Here is a 19,951-nt window from a genome sequence, read left to right on the forward strand (position 1 = left end):
GGACGTGGAGTAAGGGGAAGAGGCGGGAGGAGGTGACGAGGGGTGGGGAAATGAGGGTGGAGGCGGCGAAGGCGGAAGTTTCAGAATTAGGGTTTCAAACTTTATGGAGGGTAGTTTGGTCCATTCATATATTTTGTAAGAGAAATAATAAGAAACAGAAAAAAAAAACTCTTATTCTGAAAATTATGCAAAGAGAGGTGGGGAAAGGAGGGTGGGCGGCAAAGGTTGAAGCTTTAGAATTAGGGTTTCAAATCTTATGTGTGGTAGTTTGGTCTATTCATATATTTTGTAAGAAAAATAATAAGAAAGAGAGAAAAAAAAAGAAAAAAATAAAAAATCTCTTACTCTTAAAATTGTGTGATGAGAGGTGGTGAAAGGAGAGTGGAGGCGGCGAAGGTGGGAGTTTCAGAATTAGGGTTCAAATCTTTTGTGGGATAGTTTGGCTCATTCATATATTTCGTAATAGAAAAATAAGAAAGGGAAAAAAATAAAAAAATCTCTTATTTTGAAAATATCCATTAGTTGTGGGGAAATGAGGGTGGAGGCAGCGAATGTGGAAGTTTTAGAATAAGGCTTCCAAATCTTACGTGGGGTGGTTTGGTTCATTCATATATTTTGCAAGAGAAATAATGACAAAGGGAGAAAAAAATTAAGAAACTCTTATTCTGAAAATTAACAAAATTAATCTCAAATTTTAAAAAGATCATAATTCTTAAATTTATCATTTATTAGAAAGACTAAAAACGCGAGAATAAAAAGCGGCCAACTCGAGACAGGAGAATGTTAACACAAATTATGAAATCACAGAGATGAGACTACTTCAAAAGGGCTTGGAATCTGGAACATGATATAGACGGTAGATTTAGGAAAATTTTAGATTTTTTTATCAGAAAATTTTGTCAACATGTAGTAAAGGCATTGAAACTTGGGAGAGAGGTAAGAGTGAGAAAGAGAAAATCAACATTGTTCCTTGTGTGAGATATATCTAAGAATATCTTTTTGGTTTTTTTTGAGGAATCTTGAGATCGCGATTTGTCAAAGATGATATTGATAACTTTTCTGATCTTACGAAGTTGAAGTCAAACCGTGTAAGTTGTTTCCCATTTTACACGCTTTTGTTTTGTGACCTATATATGATTTGATTTTCATAAAATGAAAAGAGAAAAACCAATCTTGTTAAGTTGTTATGCTAATGCTATGTAGAGTTGTCAGATGACAGATTTCCTCGAGCTTGAAAATGCTAGAATGTGCTTTTGGCACACCTTCTGAAAGGGCTCAAGCACAAAGCGTAGAGCAATCGAGGAATCCATCAATGAGCTATAAAGAGTTTCTGGTTGAAGCTGAAGGAGTGCTACAAGCCACAACCAGAGAATCCAAGGATCTTTAATTCGTCGCACCACATCTAACTGGCTTCAATTTCACATTGTAAAGAAACTATTGATACTTCTCTCTCTGGACCTTAATGATAATGGCTAGCTAATTAACTAAGGTGATCTCATCTTTGTTGTCTACAAAGGAGTACATTGTCGAGCTGAAAGGCGCTGCACGAGTGAAAATCCCTCCAATACACCGCAGAGTGCCTCATGAACAGGATACAATAAGCATTGCAATCAGAGTTGTTTGTCAAGCCTTGTCAGACATGAGAAAAGCATGCCAAAGGAATAGTCTTGGAGATCAATTTTCAGACAGGCTGTGGATGATCTTGGATGCTATGCTAAGGAAGTATGAACACAAAAATGATTTCCCTCTTCAAAAGGTGTAAAGATTTTAAGTCTCATTCCTTATCAATCCCAGAAATGGGAAAGAGCACTAGTTTTCAAATTGTAAATAAGTCCCAAAATCAGTGCATATCTCATTTCTGGGGGAAATGTGGGGAGTGTTTTGTAACAAAAACCGTTTCAACTTTCAAGGTAGTTATGAGTTTCCACAAATCTATCTTGTCTTGTCTTCCCTAGAGATTTGGAATTCTCTGGTTGGAAAACAAAAAATCCCGTACTTTTGTTTGATTTTGGGGTTGAATTATCTGCCACTTGGGAACATCTGGGCCACCAATCAATTTACATTTTACGCCGTTAACTGCGTTGGACTATCACATCCTTACTTTGATAAACAACCTTAAATCAAGAACTCACTCTCACTTTGTTAATAACAAACATAGGAAGACTCAATTGAATATTGATCAGAAAGAAAAGATCCCATTTTGAATCCAAGTGCGAAAATGGCTGCTCAGTGCAATTCTCTGCACTATTTCACCTGCAAACCATGTACTAGAAAGCCCTTGCACCCATCTGCAACAGCCCACTTCGCCTCCCATCAAGAAACTCCATTTCCAATCAACTCTGATTCACTCAAGATCTCAAACCCAAGGTTTGTGTGTGTGTGTGTGTTTATTCTAAGTTCGAAATTGAGTGGAATTTGTGCCCATGTGGTTATATTACAGGTTAAATAAGAAGGTTTGCGCTGTAGTTTCAGAAGAAAAAGCGATGGAATCTAACGATTCAGAGACTGATGTTTTCAAACTCACTTATTTGGAGGTGAGATTCTAGTTTCTTGATATTGGCTCTCTCTATCTCTCTGGTTGGCTGATGGAGGTTTGTGGTTTGGATTAGGGGAATAGTTGGATATGGGAGGTGGGAGGAATAAAAATATTGGTTGATCCAATCTTGGTGGGGAACTTGGATTTTGGAATCCCTTGGTTATATGATGCTGCCAAGAAATTCATCAAGAACTTCAAGGTATTAAAATTTGGGAATTATGTTTGTTAATGCTTCTTGTGCTTGTGAGTTGATAAATGATGGTGTTGCTAATTAGTGCAGCTCGACGATCTTCCTGAAATAGATTGTTTACTAATCACACAAAGCCTTGATGATCACTGCCATATGAAAACTCTTAAGCCCCTATCTCAGAAGCTGCCAAATCTCAGAGTTGTCTCAACTCCTAATGCTAAAGAACTCTTGGATCCTCTGTTCACCAATGTGAGTTCAGTTTTGTTCAATATCTATTGCCTGACTTTAGTTGAAATGCGGATTAAAATGTTGTTTTAGGGAAGAGATTGTGTGTATTTGGTGTACTTGAAGTTGCAATTCTGGGAAAAGAATGTTATCTAGCTGCTCTAGCATATCACAATATTATACTACTGTATAAATGGTTCCAACTATGTCCACAATATGCTGTAACATGCTGATTTTTTTGGATGTAAAAATATAGGTAACTTATCTAGAGCCCGGTGAGGGCTCGGAGATCCAAGGGAAGGACGGCTCATCAGTGAAAGTCCGTGCTACTGCAGGCCCGGTTTTAGGCCCTCCTTGGCAGCGGCCTGAGAATGGGTGCATTTTTAGCTCTAGAATCTCTCTTAAAGTAGTACCCCTACTATCTTTGCACACGTTTATTCACAAACAACACGTCGTGCAGCTACCTTGTGACCTCTCCCAGCGGCAAGGTGACACTGTATTATGAACCACACTGCGTCTTCAACGAGGAGTCAGTCGGGAAGGAGAGAGCTGACATAGTCATCACACCTGTTATAAAGCAGCTTCTGCCATATTTCTTGCTGGTTTCTGGCCAGGAAGACGCAGTTCGCCTTGCAAAGTTGCTGCAGGCAAAGTATACATCTTTGTGCTGATATGCACAGCATGTCATAATGTGGATATTGATATCTCTTTCTCTATATATCGTAGGTTTATCGTCCCAATGAGGAACGGGGAACTTGACAGCAAAGGGGCTCTTACTAGTATCATCAAGGCTGAAGGGACTATGCAATCATTCAAGGTATCTTCTCTTCCTTTTCAACCAAAAAATCCTTATTTCTTTTGAAACAAGTGGTATGATTATGAATGCACAAACATAAATGTCATTGAGCTATAGACACTATTGCTAGTGCATCATGTTAGTTCAGAATCAAAAGTTGTAGTTCACACTAACTAATGGAACTTTATAGATTGTCAATATCTTTGTCAAAAGAAATCTTTATTCTTTTCTAGGGGCAATCTTATTTTCCTTCTTGTATATAAATGCAGGAACTTCTTATGAAAGAGCTACCAGATGCCAAGGTACTAGAGCCTAAACCTGGAGTACCACTGGAAATTTGATCAGCATCCACCAACAACACTTCTAAGTTCAAATTGCACCAGCCCTAAAATAGTTAGAAACTGTTACCAATTGTTCTTGATAGAAAGTAATTGGGGCCTAGCATTACAAAACAGAGTGTAAGTGATGCACAATTTTTCTCAGAATATCATACTTTTATTTTTATGATCATATCACTCTATACTAATTAAACAGACTGTAAACTATAGGGATAATTAGGTGATACAAATATAGGGATAATTAGGTGAAGTAGATGCAAATTATTTCTAAAACTTCAAGTCAAAAAGTGGGGGACAAACTTCCTAAGTGAGTGTGGGTGTAATTCAAACAAGAAAAAAGGAAAAATGACAAATCTAAAAGGAAATAACCTCCAAATAATTGTAGTACATGGGACTAAATTTTTTATTTTGCATACAATATGTCCAGCAGTATACTCAAAATAGAATATAAAAACTTTAAAAATATTTTGAATAATAACGGTAATAATATTTCTTATTCCAATAAACAATTTTAATTTGTTACTCTCATTCCATATATCTATGACGGGGCCTTGTATAGTTAGTTGTATTGATTTTAAAATTTTCTTTTAAAGGGAGCCTTGTAAATGTAAAGACACATAAATATTAATAGGAGGGAACCTCTTTTCGGTACATCAACTATCCTAAATGAGCAAATTTGGTCCATAATATTTCATAATATCTTTTGAGGTTCGTCAACTATGAGCTAATATCAATTCAACTACTTTTTAGCTATTTTCAATATTTTTATAACCAAAGTACCCTCAGACCTCAAGGCAATGAAGGCCATTTCAATATATCTACTCTCTCTTTTTTTTATTAAAATATACTAATATAATTTATTTCTCTATTTTCTTCATCTCCTTTCTTCTTTCTAATTTATTCTTTCCCTTTACCCTAAAATACCCTAATACCTCAAATATAAAGACCCCCAAATATATAATTCTCTCTATTCTTCATTAAAATATGTAATTTTGTACCATTCAAAATTTCAGTCCAAACAAATCGCCGCTTCAGAAATCATAAATCTCATTTCAATGACCCAAAATCTTGAACCAAGATTCCCTAAAAATTCAATCTTTCCACAAGAAATTCCAAAGACAAGTGAAAGGGCCATGAACGAGGAAGGATGTTCGTTAGAAAGAGAGGGGTGTTGAATATATTGTGGTGTGGTGGAGGAGCATTGTGCATAAATTAATATATGTCTTTAGGGTAAAGGGAAATGAAAAAGAAGAAAGTGGATGAATAAAGAAAGAAAAACAAATTAGTACATACTTTAATGAAAATAAGAGGGTAATAGATTGAATTGCCATTCATGGCTTTAAGGGCATTTTCGTCCAAAAAATATTGAAAATAGTCAAAATGTAGTTGAATTTATATTAACTTATAGTTAATGGATCTCAAAAGATATTGTGAAATGTTACGGACTAAATTTGCCCATTTAGGATAATTCATGTACTAAAAAAGATGTATCTATTAATAATATTGTATTTGTTCGCAATCAATAGTGTTACTTTTTTTTTCATTTTGAATCTTCCATAACAATTATTCACTTTTTATTTATTTTTTTCCATCTCTAATTAGATGAGTAATATTATTCTTTATCAATCATACTATCGATTAATTTTATTCTCTAACTTTTCCAATTTTAAATTAAAACGTGTGACTTCCAAATAACAAATACGGACTAGCATTTACGAGTATATATGCGTGACATACCAAAATGAGTTAGCACATACACTGATACACATATATAGATAGTTTGCTACAGTGAACAGTTCACCATCAATTTGGCTGTAGGAGGTGCAAAAGGCCAAACTTGGTAAATTGAAACACACATACACACACTAAATGTGTATTAACGTGAATAAGAATCACACCATGGATATATGCTTGGCATAATTCATTAAGTAATGAGTATAACGATTACTTCAATGATTGAGGTAACTAAGATGTTAGCTTTGGTCGATCGAGGCGTTGAAGATTGTTGATCTTGGCGTTGTGTTTGTGATTGAATCTTGAAGAGAAAACTTGGAGAGAAAATACTATTGATTAAAAAGAAAAAGCTACACTCATTGCCTGTTAAACTACCGTTACAAAGCTAACGGTTACTAACAAATTTACACTCCTACGGCTAGGATTAATCCCTCAGTAATTCATCTGATCGGACGGCTGCTGAGTCTTCTCAGTTGGGATGACTCGATTCACTTCATTCTTCTCTGATTTTGTTTCCAATTGCAACTAAGCAATTAATATCTTCACAAATCTCCACCTTCATTGTTTAGTTGGAATTGTGGCTGCCTCTGTAAACCAATCAACTCCAAGCAAAGTTCAAATTTCTCTCTTGCCAACGGTTTTGTCAGCATGTCTGCAGGGTTCTCCTTCGTGTCTATTTTGAACAATCTGACCCTACCTTTCTCCACCTCTTCTCTCACAAAATGTAGTCGAACATCTATGTGTTTGCTACGTTCGTGGAATACTTGGTGCTTCGCCAAACATAACGCACCATTGTTGTCACACCCTATAGGAATGACTTGCTGCTCCACCCCGAAGTCTGCAGCAATCCCTCTCAACCAAAAGCTTTCTTTCACCGCCGATGTAAGAGCAATATACTCAGCTTCAGTTGTGGATAAAGCTACCACATCTTGCAATGTCGACTTCCAACTTACAGCCGCACCATACATGGTAAATACATACCCCGACTGAGACTTCCTTGTGTCAACATTGCCTGCAAAGTCACTATCACAGAACCCCTTCAATACCTCAGCTTCTTCTTTGGTATCAGCCTTGAATAAAATCCCAATATCTTTAGCTCCCTTAAGATATCTGAGTATCCATCGAAGTGCCAACCAATGTTCCTTTCCATGATTGCTCATGAACCTACTTGTGCAGCTGATTGCTTGAGCCACATCTGGCCGAGTCCCAATCATTGCATACATAACACTCCCCACAATGTTAGCATATGGTATATCCTGCACTTCCAATCTCTCCTCATCCGTCTTTGGTGATTGATCTACTGACAGTCTGAAATGTTGAGCTAATGGAGTTCTTGTGATTTTAGTGTCCTCCATTCTGAACCTCTTGATGATTCTGGAAATATAGTCGGCTTGATTCAACCACAACTCCCCTTTCTCACGGTTTCTTACTATATTCATACCCAGAATGCGCTTAGCTCCACCTAGGTCCTTCATGTCAAATGCAGAGCCCAGATCATCTTTAACCCTCTGCACCTCCATTTGTGAAGCCCCAGCCACTAACATATCGTCGACATATAGCAGCAAATAAGCAACAGCAACCCCCTTCTTCTTCTTTATATACACACACTCATCATATTTGGATCTTACAAATCCATTCTTGAGCACATGATCATCAAATTTCTTGTGCCATTGCCTACTTGCTTGTTTGAGGCCATATATGCTCTTCTTGAGCAAACACACCTTATTCTCTGTCCCTGGCTTAACAAATCCCTCAGGTTGAGACATGTAGATAGTTTCCTCCAAGTCCCCATGCAAGAATGCTGTCCTCACATCCAATTGTTCAAGTTCCCAATTCATTCTTGCTACCACAGCCAACAGGATCCGGATGGATGTGTGTTTAACAACTGGTGAAAACACCTCAGTGTAATCAACACCATATTCTTGTGTGAATCCTCTTGCTACCAACCTAGCCTTGAACCTTATTTGTTCATTGTCAGCAGACTCAATTTTTTTCTTGAAGAGCCATTTACAACTCACCAATTTTCTGCCCTCCACCTTGTCCACTAGAATCCAGGTTCCATTTTTGATGAGAGAGTCAATCTCCTCAATCATAGCCTTCAACCACCTGTCTCTTTCTTTGCAATTCATTGCCTCCTTATAAGAACTTGGTTCTGAAAAATCCAATTCTTCTGCCACACAGAGAGCAAAGTATATCATCTCTGAATCTGCATACCTGCTGGGAGCTTTCACATTCTGCCTTCTGACCCTATCTCTTGCTAGTTGATATCCAGCTAGATCAGATTCTTCACTCACAGTCACTGGAGATTCCTCATCAGATCCCTCAGACTCTGATGAACCATTCACCTCCTCAACTCCAGCACCTGATGATGAGTAAACAGTCTTTTCAGATGGTTTTTCAGCCTTCTTGAAAGGTAGCTCATTCTCAGCGAACACAACATCTCTGCTCACAATAACCTTTCGCATACCAGGTTCCAAACACCAGAGTCTATAACCTTTCACCCCAGATTGGTAACCCAACAACACACATCTCAGAGCCCTTGCATCTAACTTGGTCTGTTTCAGATAAGCATAGACCTTGCAACCAAAAATCTTGAGATGTGAATAATCTCCATAACTTCCATACCATCTTAAATCAGGAGTGTCACTATCTATGGCAGAGGAAGGACATTTATTCAACAATTTGACAGCAGTAGACACTGCTTCTGCCCAGAATTTTTTGTCCAAGCCTGAGGTGAACAACATGCACCTCACTCTCTCCATAATAGTTCTATTAGCTCTTTCTGCAACCCCGTTCTGCTGAGGATTCAATGGGACTGTCCTATGTCTCTTAATTCCCTTGGACTGACAGAAACTTTCAAACTCTTTAGACAGAAATTCTAGGCCGTTGTCAGTTCTCAAGCATTTAACTACACAACCCCTTTCTTTCTCTACAATCAAACACCATTCTTTGAATTTAGAGAAGGCCTCTGACTTCTCCCTTAATATGTACACCCACATCTTCCTGGAGTAGTCATCTATTATAGTCATGTAGTATTTCCCTCCCCCAACAGATAATACTGGAGACGGCCCCCACAAGTCACTATGTATGTAATCAAGTGGAGCAGTGGAGGTGTGCTTACCTTTCTGAAATGGAAGCTTCTTGGCCTTGCCAAGAACACACTCCTCACAAGGCTTGTCAGTTCCTTCAGCAGATCCCTGGATCACATCCCTCCTGAACAACTTCTTGATGCTTCCATTAGCCGGGTGTCCAAGTCTCAAATGCCAAATTTCCATAGAATCTGCCTTAATAGCAATTACTTGAGCATCAGTCTTTAACACTGATCCACACAAATAATACAGGCTACCATTTCTTTTCCCTTTAAACACCAAACCCCATTTCCTCCTAATCTCCATATCACCAGCAACAGAGCCAAATGAACACCCCTTTTTTTCAAGCGACCCCAGTGATATCAAGTTTCGCTTCACATCAGGTATGTACCTTACATCACTTAAGATCATAGTGGATCCATCATCAAGTCTGAACCGCACACTCCCAATTCCTCTGACTTGACACACTTGGTTGTTTCCTAGCACCACAGTACCTTGTGCCTCTGAAATCTCTTCAAAGAATTCCACATTTGGGCACATGTGAATGCTACATCCTGAGTCAAGGATCCAAGATTCAGCACAAGGCCAACTCATCACATTGAGCGCATGAGTGACCTCCTGTTCCTCAACACAATCAGAGCTTAGCTTGGGATTATCACCTTCTTGAGCTTGTTTTCTCTTCCAGGCGAAACAATCGCGCTTAAGATGCCCCGGTTTCTTGCACCAATGACAAGAACGCGTTTCCTTTTGGTTGCTCCTACCGGGCTTCATAGCCTCCTTCTCTTTCTTGAATCCCTTCTTGCCCTTGAATTTTCTTATATTCAAACTCTCGGGAACGGCCTCACCTTCATTGTTCCCATTTCTCTGCAATTCCTTTGATCTGAGGGCCGACTGAACCTGCACCAAAGTCACAGTCCCCTCCCTTCCAAACAGAATCGCATCCCGCATTTGATCATATGCTTTTGGCAGGGCATTCAATAGGAGTATCGCCTTATCCTCTTCTCCAATGGTGACATCGATGTTCTCAAGATCATCGATCGCCTTCCCAAAGTCGTCCAACTGCTCCAATATACTCCTCCAATCGTTGCTTCATGAACAAACGATTAGCCAACGATTTAGTCATATACAACTCCTCGCACTTCTCAAGAATGCCGATCGCTGTAGTCTCTTTTGAAACCTCTCGCAAGACCTTATCTCCGATAGATAGCACCACCACGCTGTGCGCTTTAGCAAGAACCTCCGCTCGCTTCACCTTTGCCTTTTCATCGAGAACTAGCTTCGGGTCGTCTTTAACTAGTGCATCCGCCAACCCCTGCTGGATCAGCATCGCCTTGATCTTCATTCTCCACAAACCGAAATCATTCTTTCCGGTAAAATTTTCAGCTTCAAATCGCGAGGCCATCGACATCGATTTCAAAACTTAATCGAATCCTTTTCTGGAGCAATCCTTCTTCACGCCACTCGATTCCCACAGACGGCGCCACTTGTTAGCTTTGGTCGATCGAGGCGTTGAAGATTGTTGATCTTGGCGTTGTGTTTGTGATTGAATCTTGAAGAGAAAACTTGGAGAGAAAATACTATTGATTAAAAAGAAAAAGCTACACTCATTGCCTGTTAAACTACCGTTACAAAGCTAACGGTTACTAACAAATTTACACTCCTACGGCTAGGATTAATCCCTCAGTAATTCATCTGATCGGACGGCTGCTGAGTCTTCTCAGTTGGGATGACTCGATTCACTTCATTCTTCTCTGATTTTGTTTCCAATTGCAACTAAGCAATTAATATCTTCACATAAGATGTACAAAACATAAGATTTCATTATATAATATGCACCATATTAATAGACTCAGTCATAACATAAGCATTGATGACAGCCAACTTTAGGTGTATGCATATTGCATAAAGTGCATTATCTTAAACGAAGAAGAAAACAAGATTAACACCCACATTTAGCATATAATTATTCTAGGATATTCTTTAGGACAAATTCATTAATCCTAATAAAATTTTACGAATCAACAACCATGAAGCTGGATCCAATTAGCGTGGATGAATATATAATTAAATAAAAGTGTGTGTGTGTGTGTGTGTGTGTGTGTGTGTGTGAGAAGAATCTTAGGGATATGGTTGGCGCAATGAGGAAGAAAAGTGCGTATAAAAAATGTTGACTTAGAAGAGATAAGCCACTAATACATGAAGTTAGGTCAAACCAAACTTCAACAAGAAATTCCCAAAAATGGCTTTGTGTAGACATCCTTAAATTGGATCTTGATATCTATTAATGCCTTTTAGGAATTTTATATGTACCTTTACGGAATGCAAGAGACATTTGGCCAAATTTATACCCCAAGGGTCGTTTTAAGGTAAACCCCCCCCCCCCCCCCCCCCAACCCCACCACATTATAATTTGCATTTTGCTTATTCTAATCAAACAAGTAAGAATTTAATATGTTGAGATTATATTGGATAAGGTGTGTGAATCTGACTTAGAAATCTTTGGATCTGATAGTACTTTAAAGTTAGGGGGAAATGGATTTTGTTTGACAGAAATTGCATGATATTTTGTATACTATATATTAGTAATTACTCAAATAACGGTGAGATATTTTCGAGTAAACACATATATAATGTGATAAAATTAATCATTTATCTTTTTAGAAGTGAATACTAATACATGATAATTACTTTGTGGAGTACTTTACAATGGGACAAAATCGACTACTGTTTATTTTACCACCTATTAAGTGGGGCAAACGAGATGTGAATTTAATATAATATAGTAGTACTAATTAGTTGTTAACATTAGTACGTATCTTAAACGAGGCAAGATTCTCGTGGGATCCGAAAATCCTGCTCCTATCTCCTGTATAGAAGATAATGTAAAATAAAGAATATACCCAAACAATCACATCGATTTCTAATTGCTAATTATTTCCAATTGAGGAGTAGTTATTAACTTAATAATGCCACTAATCCTCAATTAATGTACAATAATAATGCATATGCTTATAGTGCACAAGAATATTCTTAGATTGGGGCCATTGACAGTCTCCTAAGCGCCATTAGTTTTTGTTGGCAATAAAACAAATTCCATCTTTTATGTTAAATTGTTTCTTTTCAAATAGAAGAATCAACATATTGCATAACACACGACATACTTTTTATTTTTAAAATCATTTTCCATCTGATATTCCGATCTTAACATAGCCGCCCCATGCAATTGAAAATTTTCGTAACGACCCATAAAATGATTATTAAATTAAATCATAGATGAAGAATGGAAATTTAGTTGGAAATGAATATTAATTCCTTATCTTGGAAATACATAATTGTCCATTTTCCTTTTCCTTCACCACAACGTATATATATATTTATACTAGCTTCCAAGAAAATTCTTCCATAGCCCATAGGAATAGATTATTCCACAGGTTAGAATTACCACTTAACGGCTACTGACCATGAATTTTACCTAACATATTTCATCATTTTTCTAATTTGATTACTTGAATGGTTTGGTAGGTCAAATATATGTGAATTTCCCAACCTTTTCATGTTTGAAAAAAAGATTTTTATTCACTATTATTTTCAACAAATGGGCTTCAATGTCCAAAATAACTGTCACCGTCAAAATGCAATGCTCTAACCATAACATTACAAAACATTTATAATTTCACAAAAAAAATGTACAAAATATCCGAACTCAATTTCACTCTATAATAAAACCGACACACGAGTAGCGACTACGAGTGAGAAAGCTAGCAAGCCGGTGAGACCGCGGTGGTGGTGTGACCGGAGGAGGAGGTGGCCGCAGAGCACGACTGAGCGCCGCCTCCTTTACTATAGCTGCAGTCATCGTTAGACTGCGATGATGCCTTAACTTGTTGCCTTTTATTAGGCGACGGTAGTGGTTCTTGGAAGGGTGGTGGCGGTGAAGCGAAGGTGGCGCCACCTGGCGCCTTCACGGACGAAGTGGAAGTGTATTCCGACGGCATCCATAATCCTCCAACCACCACAAATTGAGGTGTTTGTGCATTGTTGCTATGAGCTGAGGAGTTTGGCCTTCTCGTGTGCAACCGATATTTCTGTAGACCATAATTAATTATTAATTAATTAAAAGATATTTTCTATTCATAGTAGCTAAAATTAATAGATAAAATAGAATGATCATCAAAAATATTAAACTGAAATTAATATCTTGTCAATTGTCACAGGTCATGAAAATCTTGCGTTATATGGTCTACAAAACGTAGGATAAAATTTGAGTTATCATTATGAAGCCTATGGAATACTACTATTAATATGAAGTGATTTATTGTATATTAGTATTAATTAGTTACTGTGGGGCGGTCATTAAATTTCGAAGAAAAGTTTATATTCTCTATATAGAATATAAGTTTGATGCTGAAAAAAAAACAATGGCAGTGCAATTATGACAAATCAATGGAGTATTCTTTTTGTGATAAATGTTGAAATAGTTGTGAATTGAGGTTTTAAGTAGGAAAGAAAGAGGAAAAAAATCGGTGGGCGTGTGTGTAAAAAGGCATCACATTAAGAGATGTTATATTCCAATTATATTTGAAAAAAGCGAAAGAAATTCAGAAAATTAAAAATTGAATAAAGAACTTTTCTTTAATAATAAAAAATTGAATAAAGATCTTTTCTTGCATGTCAAAAAATTAAATGATAATATTGAAGGTCAAATTATATTTAGAAAATTTGTCAAAAATATATTGTAAAGATATTTATAAAAAGATCTTTATTTAATTTTTTTATTATTAAAGAAAGTTCTTTATTCAATTTAAAAAAAATTAATATAAAAAATTGAAAATGCAATTTTACTTGCCTGTCACAAAATTAAGTGATAATATTTAAGGGCAAATTATATTTAGAAAATTTGTCAAAAATATATTGTAAAGATATTTATAAAAAAATATGAATATAGGATAAATTTATTAAAAATATATACACTTTAAGGTATTGAGCGTATTTTCGTCTAAAAAAACTTGGAAATAGTAAAAAGTACCTCAAATGATACTAACTCATAGTTCACGGACCTAAAATGATATTTTTAAAGTTCACGGACCTAAAATGATACTTTAACAAAATTCGTGGACCAAAAATGATATTCCCTCGTAATTAAAATATGAACACCAACCTGTAAATGACTCTTAACTTCATCGTTTGTGAGCCCATCAACCTTCATCAATTCCCTAATTTGTTTCGGCGTGGCGACTGTAAAATCCAAAATGCAAATTAAAATTTAAAACTAATCATCCAGCACGAATTAAATCAATAATTGCAATAAACTAAAAAAAAGAACTATTCATCCTATTCTACTTGACTCATGCTATAGAATTTTGAACTGCTCACTTTCCTTTGAGTCTCATTTAATTTTTACATTATTTTCTAGACTATTTTCTTCTTTTTATCTCCTCCAATTAATCACAAAACACAATTTTTTATCAAAAAATTATGATCAAAACAAACGACTCAATTACTAAAATAGAACGTTAGTAGTACTAGCATTTTGCAGAAATCTTGATATACTATCAAACATACCATGTGAGCCTCCTAGTTGTTGAAGAGCTTGCAAGAATCTCCTATGCAGTTCCGGCGACCAACACCTCCTCGCCTTTCTCTGCGCCTCCTTCTTATCTCCTCCGCCGCCGTTCTCCACCGTGGAGCTGGTGGATGCCGGGGCCGCCGAACCCCTCTCTTTCTTGAAGGGATGGAATGCGGCGTCGCCATCTCTCATCATCTCCGACCCACTAAATTTCACATCCAAATCCTAAAAAATCAATCAAAGATCAAATCTCTATCCAAATTCGCAAAATCCCACGTAACAAATTCTAAGAAAAAAACTGACCTCTTTGGATGGTGGATCTGGAGTTTGATTCCACAGCTGTACGGATCTAAGCCAATCCGATTTCTCATTAATCTTGGATTTCTTCGAATCCTCTTCTTCTCCATCGCTATCGGGAGAAACCCCCATCTTCATCGGAATAAATTCCTTAAAAACGTGACTAGATGTATGCTCCGAACAATCCGATTGGCCATGTAAATTGTGATCGGTCGTCGTTTCCGACAGCTGCTGCTGTCTGCATGTTTCAATCGCTGCAAATTTTTCCCATTGTCAAAATTCTACTCCAAAATTGAACATGAGAAGATTGGTCATACCTTGTGTGACGAGCTCGAGACAGAGAGGGAGTTCGCGTTGGAAAACTTGAATCTTGGCACGCTCTTCCTCCAACGCCTTGATATAATCACAGCACCTCTGCATATTCTCCGACAAATCACTGTGATTATGGCCGTTAATCACCATTTTTTTACATTAGCAGATACTAAGATATACTATATAGGGATAAGTGATTAGGCGTATATATAAGCAAAGCAAAGCAAAGCGAAAGTGATAAGATTTGTTTAAAGCAAGAAAGAGATTCCAATTCCATCAAATACTAGTATAATTAAGGGTGAGAGGGGAAGAGTCGAGGTCGCGGCGTCGCATATGGACGAATCTTAGAGAGAGAAAGTGGAGAGAGAGGTGGGGGAGGTTTGAATATTCGAGGGTGATTCTGCTTATTTATGTGTGGGTTGGCAATGACATTGTAGATTTGTAGATTTGTAGATAAGATCAACATCTCTTTTTCATGAACAAGACTTCATTTTTTCTGGTTTGGTAGAGCGCCACCCAACTGTATATACGACATTTATACAAATTAGAAACAATACTAGAATATTCTTATTAATTGACAAAATAACATTCCTTTGTTACAAGCCAAGGCATATTACTCATATACATATACGGGATATATAGAAATTACAAACTATACTAGAATATAGTATGATCTACATTAATTGACAAAATAACATGATTTCTTTCTTTGTAAAAAAGCATGTATAGATAAGACGTACAGCAATTCTTTTTCGATCCCAACCTTATCCAAATGTTGGACGGATTAGAGTGAAATATAATCTATATGGTAAAATATGTATGTAAAACACAAAAAAATTTGAGATGAGAATATTGATAGCTAGATTTACATGAATTTATCGTCAAACGTTGTATGAACATGCGTGCATGAAACATTTATAATTGATGATTAACATGAAAATACTATTCTCTTTATCTTATCTCAAAACATGCGTTATACGTTACCTTCTTCTTTTCGCCTGTTGGTACATATTTTATCTATTATTTTATTATATTTAGTAAATGAGTTACGTAATGAAACTCTATATTTTACAATTACATTGTTTCAATTTATAAAAATTTAGATTTTATGAAAATGAACCTATATTAGCGGGAACGATAGATTAACAACAACAGATTAATGGTAATTGGTTTGGAAGAATCTTGGGTTAGGGTTGAACACGCGCGTGGTAGGTCGCGTGAGATATGGCATTTAATGGACATCTTCGAAAAGCTAAATTGACCTTTGGAGGTGTTGAAAAGGCAGGCACGCACCACGCTCTTGGTTTGGCGTTAGTCACACGGACGAATGATGATGTTCCACATGACATCTACAATTCGGTGGAAGACTAGAATATTCTTTTTGGTGGCGGTGTATTTGAAGCAGCTTCGCAGACCTGATCTTCTACGGTCGACTGCAGCATAATTTCTCTATAGGTTATGCCAATTGATTGGGCCTAAATATATGGAGTATTATTATCATCCAGTGGCAAGCCCATTTGTGAAGGGCTTGGCTTAGGTTTGTGTAGGGAAATGCTCGAGAACTGACAGTGCCTTTAAAATATTTATTTATTTATAAAAGAGGATTCAAATATTAATTAAGTACTTATTTGTTGATAATGAAATACTATAAAACTCAATTTATGATGTGAAACACAATCAGTAAAGATCGTGGTCTCTATTTCTGAGATGTTCAGACAATAATTTTGGGGTAAACGAGGTTTCATTGGACGCACACAGTCCACATTCCCAACAATTGTAATTTCCAACCATTTTTTCTCAACCTTCTTATTTTTAGGAATGATATTTAAAAACTAATTGTACACACAGCCCGAATCTGAAACTTTTAAGTTGTTTAGAAACTTATGAAAAATGCTTCACAAAGTAAATTCCTAAAATGTTATCAACTGTAAAATTCTATAACAGCTTATGAGCTTTCTAAGTTAATTAATTTTTTATACTCTTATGAGCAACAATCTTTACACAAAAATAACTCTAATATGACATTTTATTTTCAATATATGCCCTTTCAGTTACACCTCTCCCCTATTTTCTCTCTGTAAGTAGGATTTTTTTTTCTATATTACTTATAATAATTCACTCTCTATACCTTTTTAACATTTTACAAGGTTCCTAAATAAGTTTAGCCAAACACTCCCTTCATACTTGACAATTATTATTTATTTTATAGTATTTCTATACATAAAAAGAACTTGTATTCAAACCGTCCTTTATGAAGAAATATTCAAATGAGGGTATATATATTATTTTCTTTTCTCCAGTTTGGGGTTTTTCAGGCGATTCAACTAGCCTTTAGTAGAAGTTATTTTTGGAATGTAACCACTTTTTGCAAAAGTGAGCTTTTTTTATAAAAATATTTTATAAAGTAAGTTCAAATTGGATGCCATGTGGACGTTAATGAAGCAATATGGTAACTCAGTTTTTTACTGGAAATAATGATAAACGGGGCAGGTATAGATATGATACGAAGTACTACAAATTAATACTTCATCTATCAAATATTTTAGTACCGAATGTAGTGTAGTGTGGTAAGTAAGAAATAATAATTTTTCTATTTTTAGAAATTTAAAAAATTTAAGTATTACATCCCAATGAATAATATTGAATGAGACAAATAAAGTAGTACTACAACAATTCACTAGTATGATTATAAATATATACAATAAAACGATCAAATGAGTACCTTTTCATAGTTAGGATTGTTGATCACCCGTTAAATATTGTCCTTTTTAAGATACATTCATTATAAAATTTTCAGGTAATTTTCCAGATGCTTTAAACTAACTGAGATTACATAACACTTACATACTATATATTATTTCAACTTCTCTTGTTCTTTGATGTGGTATGGTATGAGTTTGCATTCAACGAAATTCCCCTCAAGCCGAGAGCAAATCAAGAACTTTTCATGCAATTCGGTCAATTTAAGGTCATTTTGGGCCTCTGATAGATCCTTGACCTATCGGACTAGAGCACCAACGATTTGTAGTGAAACGAAGAACAAGATAAACCCTAGTTGAGGTGCTAGGGGGCGATTTCCGCCAGAACCGGGAATGAGAATAAGTTTATACTTTATTTCTCAATGAATCAAAATATTGTAGAATTCTATAATTTATAGAATTCTAAACCTAAACATATCTTGCTAACCAAGTAAGATAAATAAATAAAAAAGATACAAAAGATATGCAAAATCAAATACTATTAAAAGATATTGAGGGAGATTTGGATGGGATCTTTGACGTGATTTAGATGCTCGAGGACCCTATCAACTCTCCCGCCGTTGAAAATCACCTTGCCCTCAAGGTGGGTCGTGAAATATGAACATGGGTGGCCTGATTTGGTTAGCCATAGCAATGCCGGAGTTTGTGAAAGCTGCCCACTCCAACTTCTTGAAAAATCCATCGTTATCTTCATAATTGTCGATACCACCATGGTCAAAATCTTGAGCACCATTCTCGTAGACAACTACCACAACATATGCCCTATTATTCCATGCCTTGAGCATCTCAACAGCTGCAAATTTCTCACCAAATTTAGCCAAGTCAAACACTCTTATCTCAACAAATGATATGTTTGCAACTAAATCACCATCATTCCCAGTACGCCCATAGGATGCAACAACTCCAAGGTAAGCAAAACCATGGAAATCCTGTGTACTCAAGCCAAACTTGAGGAAACGTCCATCACCCATAGAGTACAACAACATCCAGAACATAGCAGAAAACATTTGGTATTGAAGTACTCTTGAACGTTTGGACGGTGGTGGCTGATATTCGTGCCTAAATTGGATGAATTCGACCCCATCAAAAGCTCCAGGGTCAAATATGCGAACTCCTTTGTCTCCACCAAATCGAAGAGTAGCACAACTCCATTTGCTACCCCCATGATAGGAACCCATAAAATCAAAGAGAATACTACAGCTTCTGTCCAAACATGTCACAACATTGTGCGGCGGGATCGAGGGACCATCGGAGGGGAATGTCTGTTTAAATCTGAACAAATCCCGATCAGCAACACAAAGCAAAGCTAGCTTCTGCAGATGTGACTCCATATAATAATCACCATAGGATGGTGTAGAGGTTGCTCCCACTTTAGCTTCAATAACATCACCGAACTTGGAGGAGGGAATAGGTTGATCCTCGGGCAGTGGGCGTGACGCCATGTGATTATCTGGAGGGACGAACAGTTGCATCACTGATTTCGGGTGAGGAATGACAACGTTTCTCGAAAAATCAAGAGTAACGTCATCATTAAGAACGACACCGTTGCTGGGAACATTGATGAGCGAAAGAATTGGGCACGCCCCAATGTCTTCGGCCATCGACTGGATGATCACCTGCTTCGAGTTCGCGACTTCAACAGCTTGTGTAGCCGAGGCTCGAACAGCTGGAAATTCACGATATGGCTGGCTGATCTCGGACAGTAGTGACGTTGAGATTGTCGATTGGGAGGTGGCGTGCCGGTGCATCGGTGATGATGTGGCATGGGTCAACGGTTGATTGTCGCGGCTCTGGCACGACGTATCGTGCCTAGCAGAATCCTCATATAGGTCGGGATCGAAACGCTGCTTGACTGCCAATAGAAAATCATCCCAGCCTTTTCCGGTATTATTATCCATCCAGTATGCCCTCCATTCCGACGCCGGGTGATCGAACAAGTATTGTGTAAGGTATAGACGATCAGATAGAGGCGTGTAACGGTGGTTGTAATAAATCTGCATATTCTTAATCCACTCGACCACATTCTCTCCGTCGAAACGAGGAGGATCGACTGTCAGGCGCTGCAAAGGTGCGGGTGATACGCCGCGCGGTGCCTGCGTGAGCGATGGC

At 37.1% G+C, this 19,951-nt stretch overlaps 2 protein-coding genes across 3 annotated transcripts; one reads left to right on the top strand and one right to left on the bottom strand.

Moving 5' to 3' along the window:
- Positions 1-2,102: 2,102 nt before the first annotated feature.
- Positions 2,103-4,257, top strand: LOC121797665. 2 transcript variants are annotated; one of them, XR_006049936.1, is made up of 8 exons: positions 2,103-2,367; positions 2,441-2,534; positions 2,610-2,735; positions 2,817-2,975; positions 3,208-3,326; positions 3,412-3,598; positions 3,678-3,768; positions 4,017-4,257. XR_006049936.1 is itself a non-coding variant. In XM_042196308.1 (8 exons), the coding sequence occupies exons 1-8, from the start codon at positions 2,219-2,221 to the stop codon at positions 4,086-4,088; spliced, it is 1,002 nt and encodes a 333-aa protein (XP_042052242.1). In that variant the 5' UTR covers positions 2,104-2,218; the 3' UTR covers positions 4,089-4,257. The 2 variants fall into 2 exon arrangements, 1 of the variants encoding a protein (XP_042052242.1); XM_042196308.1 differs by having other exon boundaries at positions 2,104-2,367; positions 3,412-3,603.
- An 8,259-nt stretch (positions 4,258-12,516) lies between these two features.
- LOC121797863 (transcription factor HHO3-like) lies at positions 12,517-15,501 on the bottom strand. Its single transcript, XM_042196620.1, has 5 exons — positions 15,089-15,501; positions 14,778-15,025; positions 14,471-14,699; positions 14,067-14,143; positions 12,517-12,993 (listed from the first exon to the last, which is right to left on the bottom strand). Exons 1-5 carry the CDS (start codon positions 15,231-15,233, stop codon positions 12,667-12,669), a joined length of 1,026 nt encoding a protein of 341 aa, XP_042052554.1. The 5' UTR covers positions 15,234-15,501; the 3' UTR covers positions 12,517-12,666.
- Positions 15,502-19,951: the final 4,450 nt, after the last annotated feature.

The sequence above is a fragment of the Salvia splendens genome, chromosome 4 (assembly GCF_004379255.2).
Source record: "Salvia splendens isolate huo1 chromosome 4, SspV2, whole genome shotgun sequence".
Lineage (NCBI taxonomy): Eukaryota > Viridiplantae > Streptophyta > Magnoliopsida > Lamiales > Lamiaceae > Salvia > Salvia splendens.

Bases quoted from the DNA above. Each gene is read 5' to 3' on its own strand.
- LOC121797665 (XM_042196308.1), top strand. From the start codon at position 2,219: ATGGCTGCTCAGTGCAATTCTCTGCACTATTTCACCTGCAAACCATGT. The intron at 2,535-2,609 runs GTGAGATTCTAG...GGTTTGGATTAG, and splicing joins TCAAACTCACTTATTTGGAG to GGGAATAGTTGGATATGGGA. The intron at 3,327-3,411 runs GTGCATTTTTAG...CACGTCGTGCAG, and splicing joins TGGCAGCGGCCTGAGAATGG to CTACCTTGTGACCTCTCCCA.
- LOC121797863 (XM_042196620.1), bottom strand. From the start codon at position 15,233: ATGGTGATTAACGGCCATAATCACAGTGATTTGTCGGAGAATATGCAG. The intron at 15,026-15,088 runs GTATGACCAATC...AAAAATTTGCAG, and splicing joins TCTCGAGCTCGTCACACAAG to CGATTGAAACATGCAGACAG. The intron at 12,994-14,066 runs GTTGGTGTTCAT...TATGGTCTACAG, and splicing joins AAGTTAAGAGTCATTTACAG to AAATATCGGTTGCACACGAG.